Here is a 25324-nt window from a genome sequence, read left to right on the forward strand (position 1 = left end):
TTGGGGGTTTTTTTAAAGCTGCCCTTTTTAACTAGTAATTTTGTCCCTACTAATTTTGTGAGTTTAGTTACATAGTTTCAAACACTCACCTGGTACCAAACAACACATCCCAGAGAAAAGCAGTAAAATCAAATTACAAACAGGAAGACCCCCAAGCTCAGGACTTGGACAACCCGAAGACAAGCAGCAAAAGTTAAGAGTCTCAGCAAAACCAGCACTGCAGCAGCAAGGGTTGTGTGGAGACTCCACAGCTGCTCACTGTGGCTGCTGCCTGCCAGAAGCCCAAGGCAGAGGACGATGAACAAAACGAGCCAAGTAAGAGAGAATCGCTGAGGGGGAAAAAGTTGGTAACTCAGCAGATGTGAAATTAAAGAGACAGGATTAAGAAACAGGTAAAACTGTACTTACCCCAGTGCTAGTTCACAAAACAAACAAAACCAAACCAAAAAAAAGCCTGAAAGCCCAGGAATCATTAAGCTGAAGTGGGAGAGGATTGAGGTTTTTCTGATGCAAATTGAACTCCCACAGTCATTAAACCCATGTTTGTCCTCTCATTACAGTAATTACAGTGGCCAGATAAAAGCTAGGAGGACACTGATGGTGCTGCAGTAGCACAGAGCACCAAGTGAGATGAACAAATAACTGCTGTGCATGAAACCAAGCCTGGGTGTTCCCCAAGTACTTTGCAAACTATAAAAACCACAGACAAAGCAAGGTGTTAGCAAGTCCCTTGTGCATTAAGAGTTTATTTGATTTTTTGTAACGGAACTGCACCATTGGTTACTCTAATTGAGGTATTTAGCCAAAAATCCAGTATAGAGTCGTGAAAATAAGTACACTGCCTTAGAGCTATGTAAAAACATTGTACAAAATTTGTGTCAATGTCAAATAAATACATTAATTTTAATATTTATGTAAAGAAACGTGACTTGGATACTCTTACAGTTAAAAAAAGAAAACAACTGGCTCTTTCACATATTTTAGGCAAACATTCAGCTTTACATTAAACAGACCTCAAACTGAAGCCTAGGTAACAGGTCAGATACAAATGTAGAAACTTAAAAGTGCCAACGAACAAGATAATTCAAGTACAGTAAACGTTAAAAAATATATGCATTTATTTCAATTTTCAGATGGTTCCAACAGGGACAGGCCATCAGGAATTTAAATAGAACATGAAAACATCTGAGATAACAAGAAACATTTTGTTCCAGAATAAAATAGAAATCATTAATCCAACATTTTAGAAACAGGAAAGTCCACAGCAACTTAGAAAAAGAGACTTAAGAGTTCATTTCTTTTCTGAATATGGCCTGGAAGAATCACAGCAGCTATCCCAGCCACCAGGTGATAATGACTTTTCTGTATCCATGCTCTGAGTGTAGGCAGATAGAAAATAATTGCTCCCTTCTTGGTTTTGATTTGCAGGAGAAATTGGGTATGTTGTCCCCAGAAAAGTCTGATGAGTGAGTACATTAAAGTGGCTGAATTGATGGGACATGTTTAATTGTCTGCTATAAACCTGGAAGTTACTGAAAGGAGTTTGTTCAACTGCATTGTGTTTTTCTCCTTCAACAGAGCATGTTGTAGAAACTGGAGTAATTGGCTGCTTCTCTTCCAAGTCAGTTTTGTAAGTCTTTTCCACAAGGCCAGTTTGTGCTTCAGGAGATAACTCTGTAACTGATAAGCAGCTTTCTTTAGCATCTACTCCATGTGGGCCCTTGGCCTCTGTCTGCAAAGCTTCCACATGAGTATCAAACTTAGAGGCATCACTGCAGATTTCTATTTTTGACAACTCATCCCCTGAATCCAGAGACATGTCCTCCTCATCCTTTTCATCCTTTTCTACAAGAACTACATTAAAAGAGAGAGAAAGACCTATTCTATTGAAATACAAACTTTGGTTAAAAAGGCCATACACTACTCACAGTGTTACACTTCAGGTCTGCCAGTCCAACAGCATTTAAGTCTTGGTCTTCTGCCACTCGTGTTCACTTACTCAACACACACACTTAACCCTCTGTGGGAGTGTCCAGTTACTCGGTGCTAAAAGCTTCTGCACACCATGTTCATATTTAGTGCTGGGAAATCCCAACTCCCAGCTCCAAAGGGGGCAATGTCAAAACAGCATCTAAAGTTACACAGCAGGTGAGTATTTGATCAGACAATTAAAGGAGTACAATTACTGACATCTCAGTACAGTTTATCTACTCTAAGTAGATAGAGATAAGTTTATCCTTTTCCTGAAAACATGCCCTGTCTAGTGCCTCAAATACCATCTTAGCCTGTACTTCTGTATTTAAGGTCTCTGGTGCTCCACCCCAGTTGCCTTTCCCCCATCATTTCAAATAGACAAAGAGTAGCTTGAGAGTTGGGTTTTCGTTGCCAGCTGTGTGTTCACTGACCAGAGTCAAGGCACACTGTCCCAGGACCTTCCCCCACACATGCAGTTTGGAAAGGAAAGCTTAAGTGTGTTTGACATTACCTGATTGTCTTTGGCCAGCACTGCAGGGAGGAAGGTGGTTCTGCTCAGTAACAGAGTTGTGATACCCAACGAGACTTCTGAAGTTACACATGAAGTCATCAACAGCAGCAACCACTATGCCATTATCAATATAAAATGCTCTCGAGTTGAGATTCTTTTCTAAGTACATAAAAGAAGGGTTTGTATTAATATTTAGCACCCATTATCAACAAAGGGGGAGAGGTGTTCCCAAATGTGGTGTTTACCTGTTAGGAAGACAACATGTCTCTGTTGTATGTTTTGAGCCTGAAGCCTGATGAGACAGTCCAGTTCTGGAGCATTTCGAGTTTGAGAATCACAGTTATGGTAAGACAGAATCTCAACCAAGTGCTTCTTTTGATAGGTGTTCAGAAGGGTGAGCAGGTTCAGGGCATTGGCATTCATCCTGCAGGGGGGGAAAGGTCACCATTAGAAACTATTTAAGGTCAGTCCAAATATCAAAAGACAAACATAAGAGTAACTTCTATTTAAGTGTACTTTGGAGGGCATAATGAATGCTGAAGCATTTTAGCAGCTGGTATTGTAGAACCCTACTTACCTCCCCAGTTCCTTAAGTTTTTTTTGTATTTTGCAGTGGACTTTCCACTGCCATTTCCCATCTGGCGTATTGAGATCCTCCAGAAACTTCAGGAACTGTTTTAGTTTATCTGTTATAGAGATATTGAATAAAAGTTAAATTTTGTGGTATGCAGACTGAAAATACTGCTTCAGTATATACAAAAAGCTGTTTTCTTTTTCCATCACAGTACAGTCACACAATTACAAACAGCAGCCACTCACTTCAAGTTTTCTTCCAAGCAGACTGGCCAACAACAGTATCATAAAACTGAGCTGCTGTTCTGTACCTCAGGTGCCCAGCAATGGTATTTAAAAGATGACCCCAGTCATACATGCTCTGCCTTGCTAAAATATTTTTTTAAATTGTAACTTCATCAACTATTCAATTTCAAATAAAGAAAATAGCATATTTGTGGATGGAGTAGTAAGGAATAAAAGGTTCCAGAGACATAACTACACAATGTGATACAAACTGAAGAAAAAACCTCCCTGTTCATATATTGTTCAAGAAAGTCACTGAGCTGAGACAGAGACTGAATTAGCTGAAGTTCTCAAAGAACATCACAAAAATTGGAAGACCTGATCCTTTACTGTGGTGAGTTTGGGACCTCCCCAGGTACTGAAATATCAGGATTTGAGTTCTAAAGCTCCCAGAAGCATCACACCTACCTGTAGTGATGGACTCTGGGTTAAGGACAGATTCATCTGACACAAGAAAACCCCCAGAAACAAACAGTTCATTGTAAGTGCGATTTTTCACATCATCCAAACTATCAACCCCTGCAAAGCTGACACAGGAGAGCCTCTTCAGAGTCACCAGGCCAGGGATCTGTTTAAAAACATTTGAAATCAGAGATGTAACCAGAGGTCACACAGAAAAAGGAACTACAGAACTCTCCTACCTACCAATGCCAGGCACCAAACTTCAAAACACATTTTCAAAAAATTAGTTTCTTGTCTTGCCTGGCAGGTGCTCTCTGGAGCATTACAGGAATAAGGTAAAGGCACACTGAGTACTTGGAGTAGTTTTACTCTCTGTCCAGCACAGGGTCTTAAGCCCCAGCTATCAGGAGTAGCTCAGGTCATCTGAGAGCTGCCTTCACCTGCTGTTAGAGCATCCCAGAAGCAGAACTACTTAGGCCTCTACAGCTCTGCAGCTACTAACAATAAATACGCACTAGCACATGCATGGAGGTGGAAGAAGTTACGGGTGAATGGTGGGACAAGACCATTTTTACCACAACCCTTTTGTTTCTTCAAACAGCAGCTGAACACAGGGCACTGTTCAATGCTGTGCTGGGAACGAAGCAGAACTGCTCCAAATGAGCTCATCTCACTATTGGCAACAGCTCTCTGTAGCACACAGTTACTTACGTGGGACATACCTTATGGATGAGGTTGGCAATGTCTTCATTTTGGATAATGATCAACAGTTTATCTGAATCAGCTCTTCTTTTAAGGAACTGCTCTGGATGGCACTCTATATTCCCTAACTTTCTAAGATACTCCTGCCACCACAGAAAGAGGAGACAAGGAAAAAGTTAGTAAGTAGTTTGGTAAAAACAGTGCCCAGATGACACCCACAACAGGAAGGTTTTCCACATCAGTGAATCCCAGAGGGACTGGGCTTCTTTATCTCTCCCATACATTCATCAGAAGGATGCAGCAACACAGAGCAGCTGTTTCAGCAAGTCAGTCATTCCTATCAAATCACATACCCATGGCCAACTGACAGTATCAAACTGCCTGAGTTTTCAAGAAAAGCCAGAAGTTTTCAACTTTCATCTTACACATTTAACTACAGAAGAACAGTGATTTCTCTAAGTTCTCTCTACTATTAATTACAGGGGAAGGGAAAAAAACCCAAAGGCACACAGAGTGACTTTTCATACATTCTTTCTAAAATGGTAAGCTATCACATTTCTTCCCTTATTATCTTTTTTCTGTAAGGCCACCCCCTGGCAGGATCTTCAGAAAGAACCAACCTCCAGCCTGTTCTGTTTTCCAGCTCTAAGAAAAAGACTTACGTAAAAGCTAAATATAAGCAAGACTACCTCAAAAGCTCAAGGAAGAAATAGGACAGGACAGCCTACTTTTACAATTCACTTTCACAGTGAAAGTGAGTCCAGTTTCATACAAGTGGATTTGAAAGACACACTGTTCTGACACGAGAGAGAGGTTGAACTCAAACAGACTTACCTTGATTTCTCTGCAGAGAACACTTTCTTCCTCTTCATGAACATAAAATTGGACAATGTTTTTCTGTACATGTTTCATAATTTTGACCAAACTGTTAAAGTCTTCAGGTTTTAACTGACTTATAAAATCAGAAAAAGCTGGTTGAGTTGAAACATTTAAGTTTTCTGGGGATTTCTGAGTCTTTTCTGGTGGTTCCATGAGATCACCAGCAGAAGAAGTCTGATCCTCTGGTTTAGCATTCCCATGATCCGTTTTCTCCTTTCCTAGGGGGAGGCTTGCTGAAGGCTGCTCATGAGAGTGCAGCTCTTCCCCCAGGTTATTGCACAGTGGCTCTGGGAGCGGCGCCGTGTTGCTGTCCCTGCACACGGCCACCGTGTCGGGCACAGGCCTGGGAGCAGTGCTGCTCACCACCTCCAGTGCCTCAGGACTAGAATAGACTGGGGGAGTCTGCTTCATGCATGAAGAAGCCAAAATGACACTACTCAACTTTTCACTCAGGGTCTCTATATATTCTTGGACAGAAACCTCTGATGCCTGCAAACTGATGTGTTCAGAAAGTCTCATTATCCTCTCTTGGGCAGACAGGACTGGTGTGGACATGCCACTGACATAAGCAATGTTCTTTTGCTCCAAAATTTCTTGAATCTTTCTTGCAAAGAGCTTATATTCTTCTAACAGTGTTGTCTCTATTACTGCACTAATGGAATGCTTAGCTGTAAAAGGGTGATCTGTCAGCTCATACTGATCTTCAGGTTTCCCCACTTGTCCTGTGTAATGTCCATCTTCTGCTGTCCCCTTCTGTGTGTCTGAAAATGGAGAGCATGGAAACTGATAATCAGAATTCCTCTGTCGATTTACTACCCGGGGGTCATTGGGAAGTGCATCTGTTGGTGGCAAGTACTCCAGTGGCTCTTCTGGTGATTTCAGACCTGCAGAGGAAGAGTTCATCATCATCATCATCATCATCATCTCAAAAGTCACACACAACTGATACACTAAAACCTCCAAATCACAGCCCAAAACCAGCATTACTGTTATGTCTCTTCCACCAACCAACTTAAATCCAAAGACTCAAGTGTTACAGTCTGCTGAGGTACAGAAGCACAGTACATTTAACAGCTCCTGAAACAGTAAAACAACGCAGTCCAAGTCTACTGAAAAAGCAGAATACAAGTCATTTTCCCAGAGATAACACAGGGTAAGCACAACATGATATGCCTCCGTTACAAATTAAAAATTAAATTAGAAATCAAGCAGGGCAACATATTATTCAAGTATTTTCATTTGCTACTAGGTTAAAATCCTCACTTTGAAAAAGCTTATTTTGGACACAAATGACTTGGTGGAGTTGGACTGCAAGCTGCATCTGATCTTGCACCTGTGAACACAAGTTTTTTTGCTTAAAAGGGGAGGATATCAGTCTGATTGATTACTGGCACAGCTTCAGTGGTGCTGCAAGGACTGCTGAAAGCCCCTCATAACCCCAACTCAGTTTCTTCACCATCCATATTCAAACCTATAGTTTTGTTTGTTTTTGAAGTGTTCACATTTCTAATTTGTGTCAATATGAAGCCAAACCAACATTCTCCACCAATATCTGTTTTCATCCAGCAGATTTCTGTATTAATCAAATACAAGAAACAACTGCATAGGCTACAGATGAGCTTGTGTACCAACATGTGATCCAAGAACAAATCTATGAAAGCTACACACCTTTAGAATATGTTTTCATTCACTATTTGTAGGAATAGAGGAGTGAAAACCCATGTTACCTGTAATTGGAATAAGTTTCCAGTGCATTCCAACTTCCCCTACATTATTTGAGATGGGATGTTGCGTGTGATAGCCGTGTTCTATAGGTGCACTGGGACAGGCACCATAGTCTTCAAAGGTATTCCCAGTGCTTGCTTCCTAAAAAACAAACAAAATACCCATCTCAAAACAATACCTTGCTACTATTAAGCCTTTACATTCTGAGCAGTTGACAGAAAGAACACATCTGAGTTCACCAGCACACTGGCAATTCTGCCATCAATCAAGTCCAGTCAAACTTGGAAACGTTTCCATGAGGTACTTCCCTGGTCTGTCATGAAATAACTGAGGCAGTTATTTCCTGAGCACTGGCCTTACAGTATGGAAGCTGGGGGGGGGGAGGAAAGGAGAGGAGAACTGGCTGCTCCCTTGCTCTTTGCAGGCTGTTATATTGATACCCGACTAAACCCATGAGATGTTGGCTTTGCTGAGGCACTGCCTGCAACTAGTATTGGCCTTAAGCCAATTTCATCTCACATTCCGTAGAAGCAGCACGGTGTGGATATTACAGGTAGGACAAAGTCATTCCTGCTCTGTGACTTAGAAACTGGGCTTTGTGTGTCAGTACCAGTAACAGAGATCATGGAACAATCACTCTTGTAGGGTAATAAGCTGGAGCAAGCAGCTGGGGCACTGTGATCCCCAAGCACAAGGGTGATCTGCTAGTTGTGAGCTGACAGAACTCGTGTACACCACTGCACCAAGAAGGCACACAGAGAGCTGGGCATGCAGTGAAGTGCTCAGAATTCTTCAACTCTGCTCCTTTTTTATTACAGAAAGAACAGATATAAAGAACCAGGAGCACACGCTTAAGAGTGAAGAGAATTTCCATGTATGCTCCTACCAAACAGAAAAGCTTCACAGAAAAGTTAGTACTTATCTGTGTTTACCTCTGTAAAAAAGTAGAATTTTTTTTCATACTGTCTCACAATATTTATGAAAATAGTACTTTCACTGTCAGCATCTTAGCAGTTTCACTTACTTGCAAATGTAGTGTGTGCTCAAGGCCTGCTTCATTAGGTGGGAGCTGCAGACTGACATCGACAGGGTAGGGCAAGCACAGCACGCCAGCTTCCAGCATGGCCGGGCTCTGCGGGTCCGTGAAGGTAACACTGTCAGCCTGAGCAATGTTAGGAAGCTCGTGATCATCTCTGTCCTGAGCTGGAATGGATTCATATTCATATTTTTGTCTCATATCCTCTTCAATTTCCTCAGTGCCTATTGCTGAGGCTTGACTGACAAACTGTGCCAGGGCCGGGTCGCAGCGGTCAGCAGTGGCCAGCCTCTCCAGCAGCACTTTGAGGAACCCATGTGTGTTGGCAGCAGGGTCAGACACATCCACCTGCCTGAAGTCACTCTCGTGGCCACCATGCTCAGAATTCATTGAGAACACAGAGTGTGGTGAATCCAAGGTTCTGCCCCCTTAGAACAGGGCAAGGAGGGGAAAGGGAATCCATTACTAAGTCTTAAAATAAAAACAAAACCAGATCCCCCTGCAAACATGTGCCACGTACCCACAGTCTCACTCTTTAGCATTGGTTCATATGTATACATACACTTATTTTAACAAAAATGTAGACATGCATTCATCACATATTCTACATTAATAATCACTATTAAAAGACTTTTGAAGGTTCACAGAATTCCAAGCAGAAATCCCAACCATAAAGCCCACCCTTCGCCTCCTTCACCCCAACATGCCACTCAGTAGCTTTTGACCCTCTCAAGAGGACAACTAAGATCAGTCACTTCCTTCCAGTGATTCACACACACGAGAGTGACTGGTGCTTGATGGAAATCCCCTCTTCTTTGTGTCACCCTGCTCCCCAGTTTCCCCCTTCTGCAGGAGGCCTCTATCATTGCCTTGAGGAAAGGGTCAGGGAAACAGAAATCAAAGGGGTTTCTTCTGGCAGATCTTAAATCAGAAGGTATCTGCGATTATTCTCTAGATAATTTCATGTGTAGAATAATTTAATCTTATTACTATTAGGTTGTTTCCTTTGTCCCACTACACACATTACTGGCTATTTCCAAACTTAACTATGCTTTTTCCCTTCAATCTAAACTTCTTAGGTATTATAGAAGGTTTTGGAGCCATAAAGAATTACAGCAAAGTCAAACTCTGCAGAAGACGTTACAATATCAAGTCTGCTGAGTGTTCTCTATTTGAAAGTCTTTGGATAGCTCCAAGGCAAGTAAACTCTTTGAAAGTCTGCCTTCTTTCCAAAGAGGCAGAACAAACGCAACCTGCAGGACAATTCCAATTAACTTGTCTCCTAGAAAGAAGAAACCTGCAAAAAATAAACTATCTCTATGGATAGATCTCAGGCCAATGTTTAAATGAACCACCATGCATTAAACATCCACAGCATGCAAAAAATACTTAATCTATAATGATTAAATTATAAATATGCTTTGAATAACAATGTTTAAAGAAGAACTCTAAACAAATACTTTCTTACCTTCATACTGACAAATATTCTCTGAAGAGTCACTCATTTTTAGATATTTCTGTAAATTTTCAGGTTGGTTTTCCAGCTTTCTTTTCACACCACTTCTAATTCTGGGGTCTTCAGAATCAGAATCTCCACCTACATTTTTCTTTCTACACTGGATCAAATTAATAAGTTCTTGGAGTCTTTCAGTATCATCATCTCCAGGAGGAGGCAGTTTTTGTTTGGCAGCAGGGGCTTCATATTTGGAACGGATTCTTTTCCCACATTTTGCCTTGGCAAAGTCAGAGTAGTCTTCTGTAGCTTCGTAATCTGAGATGGGACTGAAGCGCTGAGGCTTCCGATTTCTGTCCAGCAGTTCCGTAGCTCTGGAAACGAGGAGCTGATAGGCCTCACAACCAAAAATATAGTTCTGTAAGCAGCTGTCAATGTGAGATTTGTATCTCGGGGCAGGATACAGAGATGTTTTGTCATCCAGCCGTGATGAGTACTCATATAATATAAATTCTCTACCAGTGCCACTGTAGAGTTTTTTAAAATATTCATTTATGTACTTTTCCACAACAGCATTGAAATCTGCACTACTGTCTTTGCGGGACTGAATAAAAGCAAAATGTAGAGACTGAATCAGCTTTTTGAGTTCTGGAATGCTTTCCTTTCTTTCATCCAAAACCATGGTAGTTGAATTTTTCTGTGTTCCATATGGAACACTTTTTTGTGCTGCCATAGGAGGAAAGGGAACCCACAATTAAAATCAAACCATGAAGCTATAAATAAATGATGACTAGTTAGCAATATTCTGTGTTAATACATATTGGGTGAAACACAGTTTGGAATAACTGTGAAGAAATAATTCAGAAGCCAGGGAAGCCATATCAAGAAATTTCAACAAAGTTTTACTTTCTCAAACATGAACAAAGGAACCTACAATGTGTGATATTTTCTTTTGTGAAGAAACAAATATTTTAAAAGACCAACACCATGGCCATAACCAATGCAAACTGTTACTCTAAGTCCATACTGACTGTGAGCAGTACAAAGTCTTCAACAGAATTTCATCTCTGTTTAAATAAACCTGTACACAACAGTGAACAAACCTACCTGAGTTAATTACATCTCTAGACTCTGGAAACAGAAACAATGCATGAAGCACACGGGACCATCCAGTTTGGTGGTCTAGAACACAAAAAAATAAAAACAGGTAAAAGGAGAGGACCACTACACTCCAAAAGACAATCCAGTACTCAAAAACCGACTCCCCTAAAAAAACCAAAACAACAAACCCAACTCAAACCCAAAAAACCCAGAGTATGCTTACCATAAGGGGACATCATTTGCCAAGGAGAAAGAAGAAAGAGAAATCCTCTGTCCACAAGTGGTTTTACAAGGACCTGTTTTCAAGCAAAAAGAGCAAACTGCTTCAAAGACATTTGCTCACTAGGAATACTCTTCCTGACTGTCAGATAATTCTGTCTTGGGCAGAGAAGTGCCCTGATACTTAAAAATATGCCAGCTAAAGAATTCCAGTGAGATTGTGGATCTTGTAGTATGCCTCAAATTACTAACTAGTAAAATTATTTTTAAAAACAGGAATAGTCAAATCTGTTGCACTCACAAGTTTCTCTTTCTCTAGTTTTTGAAGTAAACCCTCTAAGTGACTCCCAGAACGGGACTTCTCCACAACTTCATACAGGCTACAGTACATGCCATTCTTCAACACTGACACGATACAAGGGGAGAAAGAGAAAGTAAGAAAAAAAGAAACAAAATTGTAATTCAGAAAACTTGAAAATTCTAAATTTAAAGAAATTAAGCAAGAACTATTTACCTTCTTTTCCTCCTTGGTAAGTTTCTTTAAAGAACAATGCTGGTGAAAATTTTTTCTTCAACTGATCAATGCTGACAACTTTTTCAACCTCAAGCTTCTCAGGACTGGAGAAGAAGGTTGGGGGGAGATAAAAAAATAAAGACCTCTTTTTTTTACCTTTTATATTCCTACCCTCGTTGACAAAATAAGAACTAGTAAATACATACTCTTAAGAATAATTTCTTTGGACTATCTCATGAGCCAGTGGTGTTTATTCCTGCACAGGAGTGTGTGTCACTTCAATGGAAAAAAAAAATCAACAAACCCACAAGCAACAAAACACCAAACAGCAAAGAGATGTTGACAGTTGTGTGCCCGAATTCAAGAAAGTTCTGGACATGCATGACTCAAGTCTTGTTTGACATATTTAAGGCACTTAGTCAGTATTTTAGGTTTTCATCTGAATATATCCAAGACTCAGCAGTCTCTACTCAAAAGAGTTTTAATAGAGCAGTATTTTAAATGGTCTAAATGGTAATACTCACAGCTTGCATGGAAGGAAAGGTAGTGCTGCTGATTTTAGGGAAACGTGGCACAAAAGTTTGCCTTTATTCCAAAGTTGTCCCCTCCACAATGTAATGTTAGATTTCTCTAAATTAAGATGGAGAAAGGAAGACTAAATTAAACCACTTGCCAGCTGGGACTGAAAGAAGAGGCTGCTGAATCTCCAAAACCAGTTTAGCAAAAATTTCATCCTAATACCAGACCAGACAACAACGTTAAAAGGTAACAGAAAGGATGTTATCAACCCTGTTATGTTTTGACCTGCTCTGAGCAGAGTAAGGGAGCTTGGTGTGTTACCTACACCTGTATGTATAAGCACACCCTAGATGCCAATATCAGAGGAATGATATCCTCTGTCCTTACCTTAACTGTCAACCACTTTCATACATTTAATTTTGCTTGAATTAGATTCAAAACAAAGCATGACAGAGGAAAATATTACTTGAAGTGCTATTGAACAGGAAATTCAGGAACTGAAGATCAGTTCTTACTACACTCTAAGTAGGAAAGGAGGGGGAAAAGGCTTTTGATTTTGTTCACTTGTGGTTCATTCTGGTAACAGAAGATACACATGAAGGTGGTCTGTTTCATCATGCAGTATCAGGAACCAGCATGGTTCAGGACAGAATTCAGGTATACACACAGCATAACTAAACTGGTCAAACATAAAACTACAGGGGAAAGACATCAAAACCTTCCGTGTCTGTATCATAAAACCAAAATAATGGAATTCATTCTTACCTGTACTTCTATCTGTGTGGAAGGTGTTTGGTCTAAACAAAAGAAGACAGACAGAATGACTAGGTTGGAACAGACAATTCTGGCCACTGAATTTTACATTAAGGACACTTCATCAGTCTAACAAAACAGCAAGACTGGTAATTCCCTCTCTAACCTCAAGCTATGTTGCTGCAGCATCTTACACTATTTTAGATACCTTGATAACTGCTTTTAGCACTTCACAGTACAGTCCCCACACCTGGACACCTTCCCATCAGCACAGGTATCCCACTGCATCTGTGATCAACTGGCCATCTACATATTCTCTCCACAAGCAGTAAGGCACCAGTGAAGGGTTCAGAGACACAATATACAGAATATTATTGTAGAGTACCAAGCAAGATAATGCCACAAACGTTTTTTACATCCACTAATTCCCTCAGTTAGGTAAAACCCCCCACTATTTGTGGATTCTACCTGGGCAGAAGGCAAGCAGGTGGGAAGAGCAGCAGAACTGCTTCCCACAGGGGCCACCCTGCTGCGTAAAACCAATCTTGCCACCTCTTGCTTTGCATTAGAAGTATTTATTAGGCTAAGTCCCTGTGACACATCCATTCATTTCAGCACTGTTCATTTAAATCAGTTCTAAGCTACTGCCAAGAGCTATGAATTCTTCATGCTATATGCAGCCTTTCCAAAACTCATTTCCTAGCTTACCTTGATGGGGGCACAAATTTTGGTCCTTGTACCATGTCACCTTTATAAGTAAATGAAACAACAGCATAAGGACAAACATGTCTTGGTCTTCGCCTGATCTCATCAAAGCCGTATTCATAAAAGTAGTACTGGGAAAAAGAAGTGACACCATGTTAAATCAGAAGCCTGGAGCAACAGTCAGTTTCTTTAAAAGCTGGTATTTAAAACAAGGAAGCTTTTAAATGCTCCTCTCATATGTACAATAGAATACAATTAATTAGTTTTTTTACCTTCTCCCTCCTTTATCAATGACTTAGATGCAGACACTACTTCAGGAGCAAATCAAGAATGAGAAAATAATTTTGCTACATTTACTTGAAAGTATATTCTTGGTGAGAGAAGGGACAACTAATAAAAACAACAAAAACTTCAGATGAAAGTAAATATTGCAATGAGTTTTGCGGTCTATCCTTAATTCAGTCACAAAATTCTAATGTAAAATGTTAATTAAGGCAAGTTTGTAATGAGGAATGAAAAAATACATTCATTTTTTAGCCATCTGATTCAGTGTCCGGCCCAGTGATTTACAGAAGACCAAAGAAGTTGCTAATACTGAAGAGAATGCTTTCAAATAAGGATCTAAATAAGAAATCTACAGACTTGGTGGAATTATCTGACTGCAACAGATTACTGCAGTAAGAGATAGAACACCTGGAGGAACATAAATGCTTGGAATTGATTTCATTCTCTCCTCCCTCATCATCTCCAAACCTGAGAATCTGGAAAGGGGAATAAGGAAAAAAAAAAAGGAGAGAAAGAAAAATGCTATTCTTTCCCAGCCAACATTTTCCCTTTCAGGAGTCTCACTTAACAACCACAAACCAGTTAATACTTTTACACTTCAAACTCCCCACATTATGTCCTCTCTTCCAGCCTCCATTCCAGTCCCATGTACATTCCCCAGTTATTTCCTATTCCACCTCCACCCTAATCTGAAGGAGACCTTTTCCTGAGGCTCAGGAACACACAATGGGAACAGGAGAGGCTGCCATGCTGTTCTGTGATTTCTAATGCAGGCACCAGTGGGCTGTTCACACACCCAGCTGCAGCTTTACAGGGAAGCCCAGGGTTTCTTGTAGTTCAGTGATTTTTCTCTCCATCATTTATGAAGTTTTTATGTAAGGAGGTAACAGTCTCAGCTTTACCTGAGTCAGTTCATAGGCTCGGTAAGCCAGCAAGGAGGTGACTTTATTTGCATTCTTTGAAACATGACACTCGTGCTTTGGGGTGGGATCCAACACACTCTTGACAGTTGATTCCATTGCTTTCATACCAATGTGGTCATATATGCTTTTCATTTTCCCCTGTAATAAAGCAGCAAAATTGTAAGCATGAGCTTTTTTCTGGACAATGGCAAATTGCTTCAAGTATCAAAGAAAGTAAGAGCAGAGAAAATAAAACAGGCCATTAAGAAAGCCACTTGTAGAAGCATATTATTTTCATACTTTCAAAGAAAACAATACGTTTTCACTTTTTAGAACAATTTATTATGTTTTAAGCTTAATATCAACACTGGATTTTAAATCTAGTAGAGTTCTAGTTTCTCTATAAGCAAATGATTGTGCAAATTAAAAGTAAGTTAGGTTAAACCACCCGTGTGTTATCAGTAAACAATGTAATCTTTCAAGAATTGCAAGAAAAAATTACCTTTATTATTTTAAAAACAATCACATCTCCAGTTGCTCCAGATTCTAGAGGATTAGGCTGCAATAAATCAGCATACTTGGAGATATATACGCCTGAAAAGAGTATAAAAACAAACCAAATACATTATGCTGAATGTTAAAATATTATTAGAAGTTTAAAAAGCATTATATGGGATTAAAGCTCAATATACACAAAAGAATAAAGATACAATTGACACTCAAGTGCAAAGGTAAAATAATTTTGTGCTTTTCAGTACTTAATTATTTCACAGACTTAAAGGCCTCAAACACACACTGTCATTTGTTGGTCTGGCTGACTACCTCACATCAAAGAACTATAACTGAATTCAGATACTCTGAAAAACATCAATTTTTTGATGAGGTTCCTCTCATTCCCAGTCTGTATTTAACTGCTCTAGCAAATTGCTCCAGACCCTCTACCAGCTAAACCAGTAAAAAATCAAATGCTCATAAAGCTTTGTTCTTCTCCACCTCGAACCTGTTCTGCTTTCAATATTTACATCACCTCTGTATCATGTTCCTCTTACACAGGATGACAAAATTAGTTCCTTATTTTCTATTTGAAAAGTTTTGCAAAAGGAACTTACTGTCTTTCACTCTCAAAACTCTTTAACACCTTGTGACTCTTGTAAGTCTCCAATCTATCTACGCTCTTCTTGGATTTGTGGATTCAAGAATTCTAGTTCTATCTACATCAAAACTGAGCTGAGCTACTGTGTCCATGAGGTATTTCTGAATACACACCTACAAAAAAACAGAGGCAGCCAGCCACACACTGCATGAGCTCTTTGGCCCCCCAGGTTTACTGGAAAGACATGGTACATGGGTTTGACTAAAGCCAAAATGAGAATTAGGTCTTCCTACTACTGAAAAACAGAGCTATGAAATAATGTTCTGATGTCTATTCCCTTTGCAAAAAACATCTTGCTGCGATATTGCTGCAGCCAGTGATAGAAAAAGGACTGAAAGTTCACACAATTGCATCACATTATTTGCCAACTGCTACTGAGTAACACCAGCACTTATAATGAAGATAGTTACCCATGGAAGGGCTGCCGAGAATCGTGATTTTGGAGTGGCCAACCTGCAGCCCCTTTTCACATATACTCTGGATCTAAAGAGAACAGACAGTTTTTTCAAACAAGTCTATTAGGAAAGCCAGGATACGAACAGAACAAACAGTGAGAAATGAGAATCACAAAATTTAAATTGAGATTTAAAACAAAACCCCAACCCTTACAAACAGAGGCAACAGTAGACTGAATTCTCTATAAAACTGTTAAACTGTGGAAGTCAAACTCTGATATGGAGCAGCTACACAGACTCAACCTGTATCTTAAAAAACAACAGCCTCCCTATAACTTAAACACTGTTTATGAACATTACTTGCTTTTAATGCAGAAAATTTTATTATTTAAAACAGAAGTATTCCTGCCAAATGATTGCATGCTTAAGAAATCCTGGCTTAAAATAGCAGACAAAGCACAGAAATTCCCTTTCCATCACTTTGATTAGAAGTATATGATCAGAGACAGAGAGGACAATGTCCACTTTCTAATATTACAGGTTACCTTATTTATGCAAAAAAACAGAATAAACACCAAAGCCTAAATGCAATGAAAACACAAAATACTGCTCCTCAATTAAAAAAAAAAAAAACCCAAACACAAACCCAATAAAAACTCACATGCCATCCAGAAAATCTATCCTTTTATTTATAAAACAGAACCTAAACCAGACAAGATACATGTAAAGGGAGTACCTTAAATATCAGGGAACAGAGGATTTAAATGGTGACATATTAGATCCCTTTCCCATCCTTCTACACCTTCCAGTGCTGAATTTTGCAAAAGTAACTTTTGCAAAAAGTTTGCAAAAAAGACAGTGTCAATAAAAACACTGAAAAAAACCAAAGTCCCAAAACCTCTTAATTGCTAAAGAAAGCATTTCCCCTGCAGTGTTTTGTTCCTCACCTGGCCCCGATCCACCATGAGGAATGCGTAGCTTTCCGAGAGCTCCTTCTCCATGCGCCCATCGAATTTCAGCTCTCTGCGTTTTTCTGTGAACTGTTCACACAGAAGGTTCTTAACACAGGCAGACACATTACTGCTGGCACAGTCAAGAGTCAATTCTATGTAAGCAGGTCCAAGTGTACAAAAATAACCAAAAGATAATCCAAATGAAATTACTGTATGCTACAATTAAATTTCAAAAACATTATACCTGTGGGAAATCTAATCAGCTTAATCTGCCCAAGTATTTGTTTTTTTTAAGAAAAAGACACTCTTCAAACAAACCTGTGCAGTAACATTTTAGTTTGATCTTTGTAGCAGAACTGGATAGAACCATCCAGCCCAATGCCTTCCATATCATCTTTTAACTCCAGAAATAAGGCTTTTTCTCTTTTTAGGAGACAGATCTCTTACACTGTACTTACCTACTCTCTGTACTTTTGCACATGCACCTCGCTGCTGCTGAGGTGGTTTTTACGAATATTTCTCAGCTGTGACCACGAATAGTTAATGTAACAGTAGCAGAAAATGCTACAGTTTATTTTATAAATTCAAGATGATAATCACAGGGAACAAATTATATATTCAATTACTTCATATGTGAAGCTTTTTGGCACTGGGAATGAAAACTTCATTTCAGAGTGATGAGAGCAAGCCAAGGCTGGATTTAAGAGACACCACATAAGGCACAACAGAAGGACTTCAACCAAGGTGCTCCACTTACTAGTTCAGTAATCAACTTCAGTTAAAGTACTTCTTGGAAAACAAAAAAACTACAGAGACTATGGAAACTTATATCAGACATGTATTTTAATCTTAATTTTCACGGGAAACATCAGCCTTGCAAAGAAGACATTAAACCATCTTTCCAGCTTATTCAAATACATAAAAATTGAGAAACTTTTTGAAAGCTAAAAATACATAGAATTAAGTGGTGCCAAATACAATTTTTCTTTTAGTCTCTTTGGAGTACCTGGCAGGCAAGAGTTTACAACTATGCAGTAATAAACCTGCCTGAAAAATAGCTGTTTACATTTCTGGGGATGTGAGTTTGCAATTAAGTACCAATCACATAACTGAAAATAATCCCCAGGTCTCTGCCTCTAGACTGAGAAGAAGCACTGTCATTTGATTGACACCTTACTGAGAAGCAGAAGCCACAAATATACTCACTTCCTTTTCCAACAGTTCACTATGAACTAAGCTGGCTCTCTCGTATGTAAAATTGGACACTGAACTTTGATCCAAGTAGGAAGAATGCAGGATCTTCAAAATATCCTCAAATTCTCGAGAACTTAGAGGTACTGGCTGAAAGAGCGCTATAAAAGAGAAAAAAATAAAATAATTAGCACCAATATACACGTGAAAACATCCAAAATTTTCTAGTTCACTGAGTTTATGCATGAAGACAAATGGTTTGTGATTCAATTTCAAATACTAAACACCTAAAATTCTTCAAAAATATGAACTTTAGAAAGTTTATCTTAAAATTTCCTAGAATGATAGCACCTTACAAAAAAATCACATTTATGTTTTTTAATATTACTCTTGAGCAGCTACTAGTTCTCAAAAGTTTGTAAGGCAAGCACATCAAGTCTGAATTTACCCCTTGAAAAACATCTAATATGTACTGCAAAACATTGTAATTAAACTTCCAGAACTGTAATTAACTAATTAACTCTTTTAAATTAAGAAGCAGGAACAAATTGTTCTAATAAAAACCTCAACAAGAGTTTCATAGCTTGGCCTCGCTTCAGAACTATTACAGGGGTTTTTGTGTTTGTTTGCTAATGGCAATTAAACTAAATATGAAGAAATTCAACACTGTTTGAAGAAGACAAATAGGCTCCTATTATTAAAAAACCCCACTGCCTGTGTTCATGTTTGATGATGTTATCCCCTACTACAAGTGCTTTAAAAGGAAAGCCTTTTACATGCTGTTGTACAAGTTCCCTCCTGGGCAAACTTTTGCCTGAGTTCCCACCCCAGCTTCTTATCTGTGTTTGGGTGCCAAGGTGACAAACAGATCAGAGGAGCAACCCCAGAGGGAGTGTCAGAGAATGGCAGTGCAGATTTTGAGAGTAGTGGTTAGGAAAATAACATCTCTGGGGGGACTGAACTAGCACAACACAGTAAGTGGTTTTTCTCCTCAGAATAACTTCCAAAACACAAACCAAAAGTGCAGGATTTTTACTGTAGTTACAACAGTTAGGAAGAACAACAATAGTACTAGTCTCACCAAAAAACCCAAATTACCATTATTCTAACAACAAATTAAATTTAATTACATCTTCGGAGTATATTCTCCAATTTCATTAAATAATATGTTAGTAGACTTAGACAGCAATCTTTCCCTCATCTGCAGAAAAGATTTACTGCATAAGCCTCAATATAAAACAAATGTTCCTAAAGAAAACTGAACTGTTCTGTGTTATTTAGTAAGAGCTGCACACTTTAGAATGCAACACCACATCTGCAAACTCAAGCAGTGATTCCAACACCAGCAACAATGAGCAAGTGATTTTTTAAGAGCAGAAGTTATGAAAGTGATTTAGAAACCATACTTATGTAACATCCTTTTTAGTAACTATGCCTACATTCTTGAAAAGCTGACAGCAACATGGGAGGAGACAGAACTGAGAGTGAATGGAATTCTCAACTTAGTATTACTGGGATTGAATGCTCTTGTACTGAAGAGAGAAACACTTATTAAGAGAACAGAAAACAAGCCTGCTGCAGGCAGACATGCCCTGGGAAAGCACGCCCTGTTCCACCCCAGCCCCAAACACCTCTTGGGCACTACAACACCAAGGTTTAATAACTCACTGTCAGAAAGATGTGGGGTTCATATGCTGCCAGCTCCTCAAAAAGGACCAGTTAAGGCAGAGGGTTATCTGTGCCAGCTGCTTGACCGAATTTCCTGGTTTTTTACCAGTTTTTACTGTACCCTTATCCCTTCTCCCTCCTTCCTCCAGGACATATGCTCAGTAAAAATCAGCCTCTCACTTCCACCTGGAGCCTAAACAAGGGGGAAACCACTGCAGGGTGAGCTAGAAAGAGCCACGACAAACCATACACAATGTCTCACCTACTTTCCCAAATACAGATCTAGGAAGAGGCACATTATTACACGAATTAAGATCCTGTCACACGTGCAAATATTGTCATCCATGTTCCTGTTTGTGTTTAAACATCTCCAGCTTTGTGGAAAGCTCTGAGGAGTGAGCAGAGACCGACTTGCCCAAAACCAGCAAGTCCCCCTATCCTCCTGCTAGGGAGAACCTGCATAAACTACTACACACTTAGTTCTCAACACACTCATGGAAAAGCCCTACCTAGTCCTTTAACTATGGAATACAGAAATTAAAGAAATTTTTTTAAAGGTTGTTACAGTTTTTTCTTCCAGAACATGAGGTACTGCAGACTTCCATGTTCTAAACCAAAACATGAAACACTACCCCAGTGAGGTGAGTAGCCAGGCAATACTTTTCAGTTTGTTACTTCAGCTGTGGTGTTCAAGGAGAGCGATGGTCTAAAACATTCATGTTACCATAGCAGGGCCTGTACCTCACTTCAAGGAAGGCAATCAGAAACAAGACAAAACTAAAATAAAACTGAGAAGTACTAAACTAGACCTTGCACAGCAGTCACCAAAGTGTGCTCCCAGGCAAACCACGAAATTACTGAGCTCATCTCCAGTCCTACATCACTTCAAAGACCAGGAGTGTGCACATTCATATCTTCCAGGCTTGTTGTACAAAGCTGATGGGGGTATGCTGCACCTTTACTGACCTGTGTTAATTAAGCAGTAATTAAAGTAAGGACTAACCTGCAGCATCCTTATAACATAAATCAATCATTGTAAGGTTTGCTGGCTTGTTCTGCATAGGTAAAAATACGTAAATAAATACTGGGTTTGTTCAGCTTCTAGCCAGGGCATTGGAACATATGTAATTATTTTTAGGTGGAAATTGAATTTAGCTAGTAAGTACTACTCAAGGGACTGGACATTTGGATGTATGTCATGCCTGAGAGATTCTACTTTTCTTTCACAGCTGTCTGATGTTTCAACTTCAGAAAAGTGAGACTGGAGTTAGTGGGTTTGGTTGCTTTAAGTCAGAATGTGAAGACAGAGCTATCCTGCTTGAGAAATCCTGAACAAACTTTTAAGTGAAGATAAGGACAGGACTGATTTTCTAATCAGCTAACTTGGCAGAATGCTAGCACTCTTCACTCAGAAGTGCTCCTGCTACAAAAGCTCCATTGAGAAGCACCCTTTTAAGTCTTCATTTTTTTCAGTCCTCATTTTTTAAGATTAAGACCAAAAATCTGTGGTATTAATGAACCGTAACATTTTTACTTTTATGATTTTTTCAGCCTGAACGTCTTTTGCTCTCAAAAGGCCTAAACAGTTACAAAGTTCAAGGACTGAGAGAGTTCCCCACTTAGAAATATCGTGTAGCAAACAGAAGATGCACACCTCTACCAAAGAAAAGGAAAATCAGAAGACAAAAGACAAGGCAAAAAGGTGAAGCAGAAAATGGACAACCTGGACCTTTGTGCACATATTACTGAGAGTTTCATGGGTAAAAGCAAGACCTTTTTCCCCCACTCAGCCTGAGAAACAGCAGTCATTTGCTACTTTGATAAGACTCCAGAAATAAACATCCAGCTTTAATCAACAAGCAATCCCTTAAAGGCACTGACTGCGATGTCAGCATCATTTGTGGAATTATCTTTTGGTAAGGGGATCACTCATATAGCTCAGCAAGTTAAAAGTGCCCTTACAGTGCTTTAGCCTTAAAATTTGCTTTTCTAATCATATCAAGGATCTCTCAAGTTTCAAGCAAACTTGGAAACCCCTGAAGATCTGAGAACTGAATTAGAAGAGGCCAGGACAAACCTGAAGATAAATGATAGATAAGCTGCTCAAGAGAGCATAACACCATTGCTAAACTCTATGTACCAAGAAAACAAACCTTCCAAGGCTTTTAAGGAGAAAGACAAATGCAGGCACACCTTAAAAAAATAATGTTGCAGCCAACCTTTCTTTCACTTGCTTCCTGAATTCCTATGCTAGGAAAAAGAATGAGGAAATCAGAAGTATTCTCTGTGCCAAATGATCACAGCTGTCTTTAAGAGATATCTTTCCTCTGGATGCATTTCTCCAGATTAATAAGGATTTCTGTTGACTTTCAGTCCCTACTTAAGTCTCCAGGAGGGCAGATAAACTCCAAAGAAGATAAATAAACAGCTAAAGCCTAAATTTTCTCTTACACTTCTGCTTTCCAGATTCAATTTTTAATCGCTTCACTACCAAAAACTGTTCCTGAAACACATTTCCATGTTTAAAAAAATCAAAAACCTACCAAAAAAAACCCTCCAAAGAGACCCACACACTTCTGACAAATCCTGTACGTACTTTGTGCATAGCAGCTAAGCCTTCACAATCAAGGCAGCAGTTATCTCTCAGGATGGTACGTCCAGGAAAGAAATGGTGGTTTAAAAAGCAAAACAAGGACAATTCCAAGGCAAGGAATGATGAAGGAAGCTTCCATGTGTATTGCTTTGTGCTGGGCTTTAGAATCAAGCCAACAGAGCTCTTTTGAGAGGGACTTGTGACATTCAGATTATTTTGCAATTTAAGATGTACTTATGCACTGGCAATAAGGATGCCATAAGCATGTGCCACTACAGCATCAGATGATCCATGCAGCGCTGATCTTCCAGGTCAGTTCCAGAACTGACTGAACGGCATCATTTTTCAAATGACAATACAAATCCCAATAGCAATTTGGTTGTCCTCAAACAGCACGTTTGGCAGTCCATGATACGAAACCAATGCTCAGCACCTATAAGCCCACAAGCACCATGAGCTGAACGGAACAGGGTCCACTTTGAGAGCTTCGGAAGCTCTAAGTCATCAGAATGATTAAAATGCCTGAGAACTTTTCTGCAGGCTGAGAAAGGGAAAAAAGGTGAGAATGGGTCAAACGACCTTGATATGAGTAAGTCAGTTTTTGAAGAATGGCTTCCTCTTCTACCCTAGAGGGCACAGAAGCCTGAGGTGTGAACTACACAACCTAAAACTTTTTGCACACTGCAGATGGCTCTGCATAGGCAAATGATGAATCAAAATGACCTGAAAAGGTATTCTGCAGGTTTTCATTCACATTGGAACCAAACGCTAAAGAGGAACTTCAAATATCGTTGGTTAAGTACTAAATATTTCTGAAATACATTTAAAGGTATTCACATGTAATCACACTTGGGTGTGTCATACAAGACACTTCAGTTGTTCATGAGGCACCACGTTATATCCAGGTATTTTTCAGTCAGATGAATTATAAAAGGCTTTTTTTCCTCCAAATCAACCCAGTTCTTTCTACAATGAATCTCTGCCAGACTTCTATCACCCCACGGTGGGGTGGCAATGGGAAAGAAGGGAAGAAAAAGGAGTCATTACTGCCAAAAGGAATTATTCCATTACTGGAGAGAAAAGACTGGATAATGAAATAAACCTACCTTCATCTCTTCCTTACAGAAGAAAGTATTTCAAGAAGTTAAGATGTTACACTCTTCTCTGAAGAACAAGAAGCCTATTCAAACAAGTATTTCTATGATATGGACTAAATTACTGACTCCATATTGCAAAAGAGCAAGAACTGAAATAAGTTTCAGGAAGGAAATCAGACATGTCTTCAACTCCACTTAAGAAAAATAAAGTTAAGCAGAAACCAGTGGAGTCTTGTGAAAAGCAAGAAATACCACAGGCTTTTAGAGGAAGAGTTACTCAGAAACAAAAAAAACCCAAACCCTGGACACTTGGAAGCAGAACGCTTCCAAGGTGAGGCACAAAAACGTGGGATGCTCCCTTCCTCCCTGCAAAGAACTTTCACAAGATAAGAACAGTCTTCTGCGTATCATCAATGAAGGACAACTCTGCTCAGTGTTTGTTTAGTCTGTCCTAACCAGGATTACACCCCTCTCCTGCAGGGAGGAGGTCAGGGAGAAGAGAAAAGCGAACCATCTTCTCTGATGTCGGTGTCCCAAAGAACCATCTTCTCCACATGCGAACGCACCTCCAGAAGCAGAGCCGAGATCAACTCAAGCCCACCCTGATCGCATCCAGCTTCTCCTCCTTTTAAAGCAAAAGTCTGAAATTCAAGCCGAGTTTTTGCTTTGTTTTTTTCATCCTTGTGATAAAATAAAAGTGAGAAAGAAAAGAGGAGGGGTAGGAAAAGAATGTAAAAGCCTGACACTAAAATCAGCTCCCCAGCAGCCTCGCGAGTGCGAGCCAGCAGAGCCTCCTCCACACCGCAGGGTTTGCATGCAGCCGTGTGAGGTGTCTGAGAGCTGCCTGATGAATCGGATGGAGAGGGGAGCGAGGGAGAAAAGGGAGGGGAAGGGAAGGAACAACCTTTCTTTTCTCTGCTCTTCCTGGGGATCTGAAAGTTCCTCCTAACAGGCTGCTGGTCTTCTGGGGGCTTAGGCAGAGGGGGCGGCCCCCCGAGCATACCGCTGGGCGGCTGCTGCTGTTCATTTGCCGTCGAGATGCTGCTCCTGCGCTGGCTGCTGCTGATGCTGAGGTTTGTGGGGACCTTGTCCTCTGCAGCAGCAGCAGCCACCAGCAGCGCCTCCCCAGCGCTACCGCTCTCAGAGCGTCCGCCATTTTGTGTGGTGTCCTCAGCGGCTCCTGCTCTATTACTCTCCACTCCGAGGACGCCCGCGCTGGTCTTCTCCGTCCGCTGATGCTGCTCCAGCTCCATCTCGCCGCCACTGCGGATCACGGCATCCGCCATTCCCTCCGGAGAAGCGAGCCAGCGAGCCCGGCAGCCCGCGCCTTCTCTTCTCCCCAGCACAGCGCCCCTGCCCAGCGCCAGCAGCGCCCGCGCCGCCCCGGCCCCCCCTCCGCCCGCCTCACGGCAGCCCCCGGGCCGCCCCCGCCCCACCACACAACATGGCGGCGGCACGGGGGGCGGGACTGCGGCCAGCCCGGCCCAGCCAATCCGCTCGCGGAACACGCTATAAATAGGGGCGCGGCCGGGGCGCGGGCAGTGCCCACGCGATGGGGCGGGGGGGATAGCTCCGCATCCGCTGCCCCCGCCCACAGACACCGCTCGGGACCCGCTGCTCTGCCCACGGGCACCCTCGGGACCCGTTCGGAACGTCCCGCTCCCGCCTACGGGCACCGCTCGGGACCCGTTCGGAACGTCCCGCTTCCACCAACCGGCACCGCTCGGGACCCGTTC

At 40.6% G+C, this 25324-nt stretch overlaps 1 protein-coding gene across 4 annotated transcripts; it reads right to left on the minus strand.

The window, feature by feature from the left end:
• Nucleotides 1-718: 718 nt before the first annotated feature.
• On the minus strand, nt 719-24973 carry TASOR (transcription activation suppressor). Of its 4 annotated transcripts, XR_006014824.1 has the most exons (24): nt 24493-24973; nt 18246-18391; nt 17034-17126; nt 16102-16174; nt 15041-15132; nt 14539-14697; nt 13355-13482; nt 12659-12690; nt 11899-12004; nt 11375-11478; nt 11162-11265; nt 10865-10937; nt 10648-10722; nt 9556-10266; nt 8076-8515; nt 7054-7192; nt 5282-6210; nt 4468-4590; nt 3752-3911; nt 3063-3171; nt 2731-2909; nt 2486-2644; nt 1929-2131; nt 1562-1680 (listed from the first exon to the last, which is right to left on the minus strand). XR_006014824.1 is itself a non-coding variant. In XM_042020615.1 (23 exons), exons 1-23 carry the CDS (start codon nt 24872-24874, stop codon nt 1292-1294), a joined length of 4905 nt encoding a protein of 1634 aa, XP_041876549.1. In that variant the 5' UTR covers nt 24875-24973; the 3' UTR covers nt 719-1291. The 4 variants fall into 4 exon arrangements, 3 of the variants coding, with proteins under 3 accessions (XP_041876549.1, XP_041876538.1, XP_041876557.1); XM_042020615.1 differs by lacking the exon at nt 1929-2131 and having other exon boundaries at nt 719-1680; XM_042020604.1 differs by lacking the exon at nt 1929-2131 and having other exon boundaries at nt 719-1854.
• Nucleotides 24974-25324: the final 351 nt, after the last annotated feature.

Source organism: Corvus kubaryi, unplaced genomic scaffold, assembly GCF_017639235.1.
Source record: "Corvus kubaryi isolate FWS band 111438036 unplaced genomic scaffold, C.kubaryi_AGA036_p1.0 124, whole genome shotgun sequence".
Classification (NCBI taxonomy): domain Eukaryota; kingdom Metazoa; phylum Chordata; class Aves; order Passeriformes; family Corvidae; genus Corvus; species Corvus kubaryi.

Coding starts and splice junctions, on each gene's coding strand:
- TASOR (XM_042020604.1), bottom strand. CDS start 24,874: ATGGCGGATGCCGTGATCCGCAGTGGCGGCGAGATGGAGCTGGAGCAG. Junction 15,133..16,101: donor TCTCGGCAGCCCTTCCATGG/GTAACTATCTTC, acceptor TACTCTTTTCAG/GCGTATATATCTCCAAGTAT. Junction 11,266..11,374: donor TTACCAAGGAGGAAAAGAAG/GTAAATAGTTCT, acceptor GTATCGTGTCAG/TGTTGAAGAATGGCATGTAC.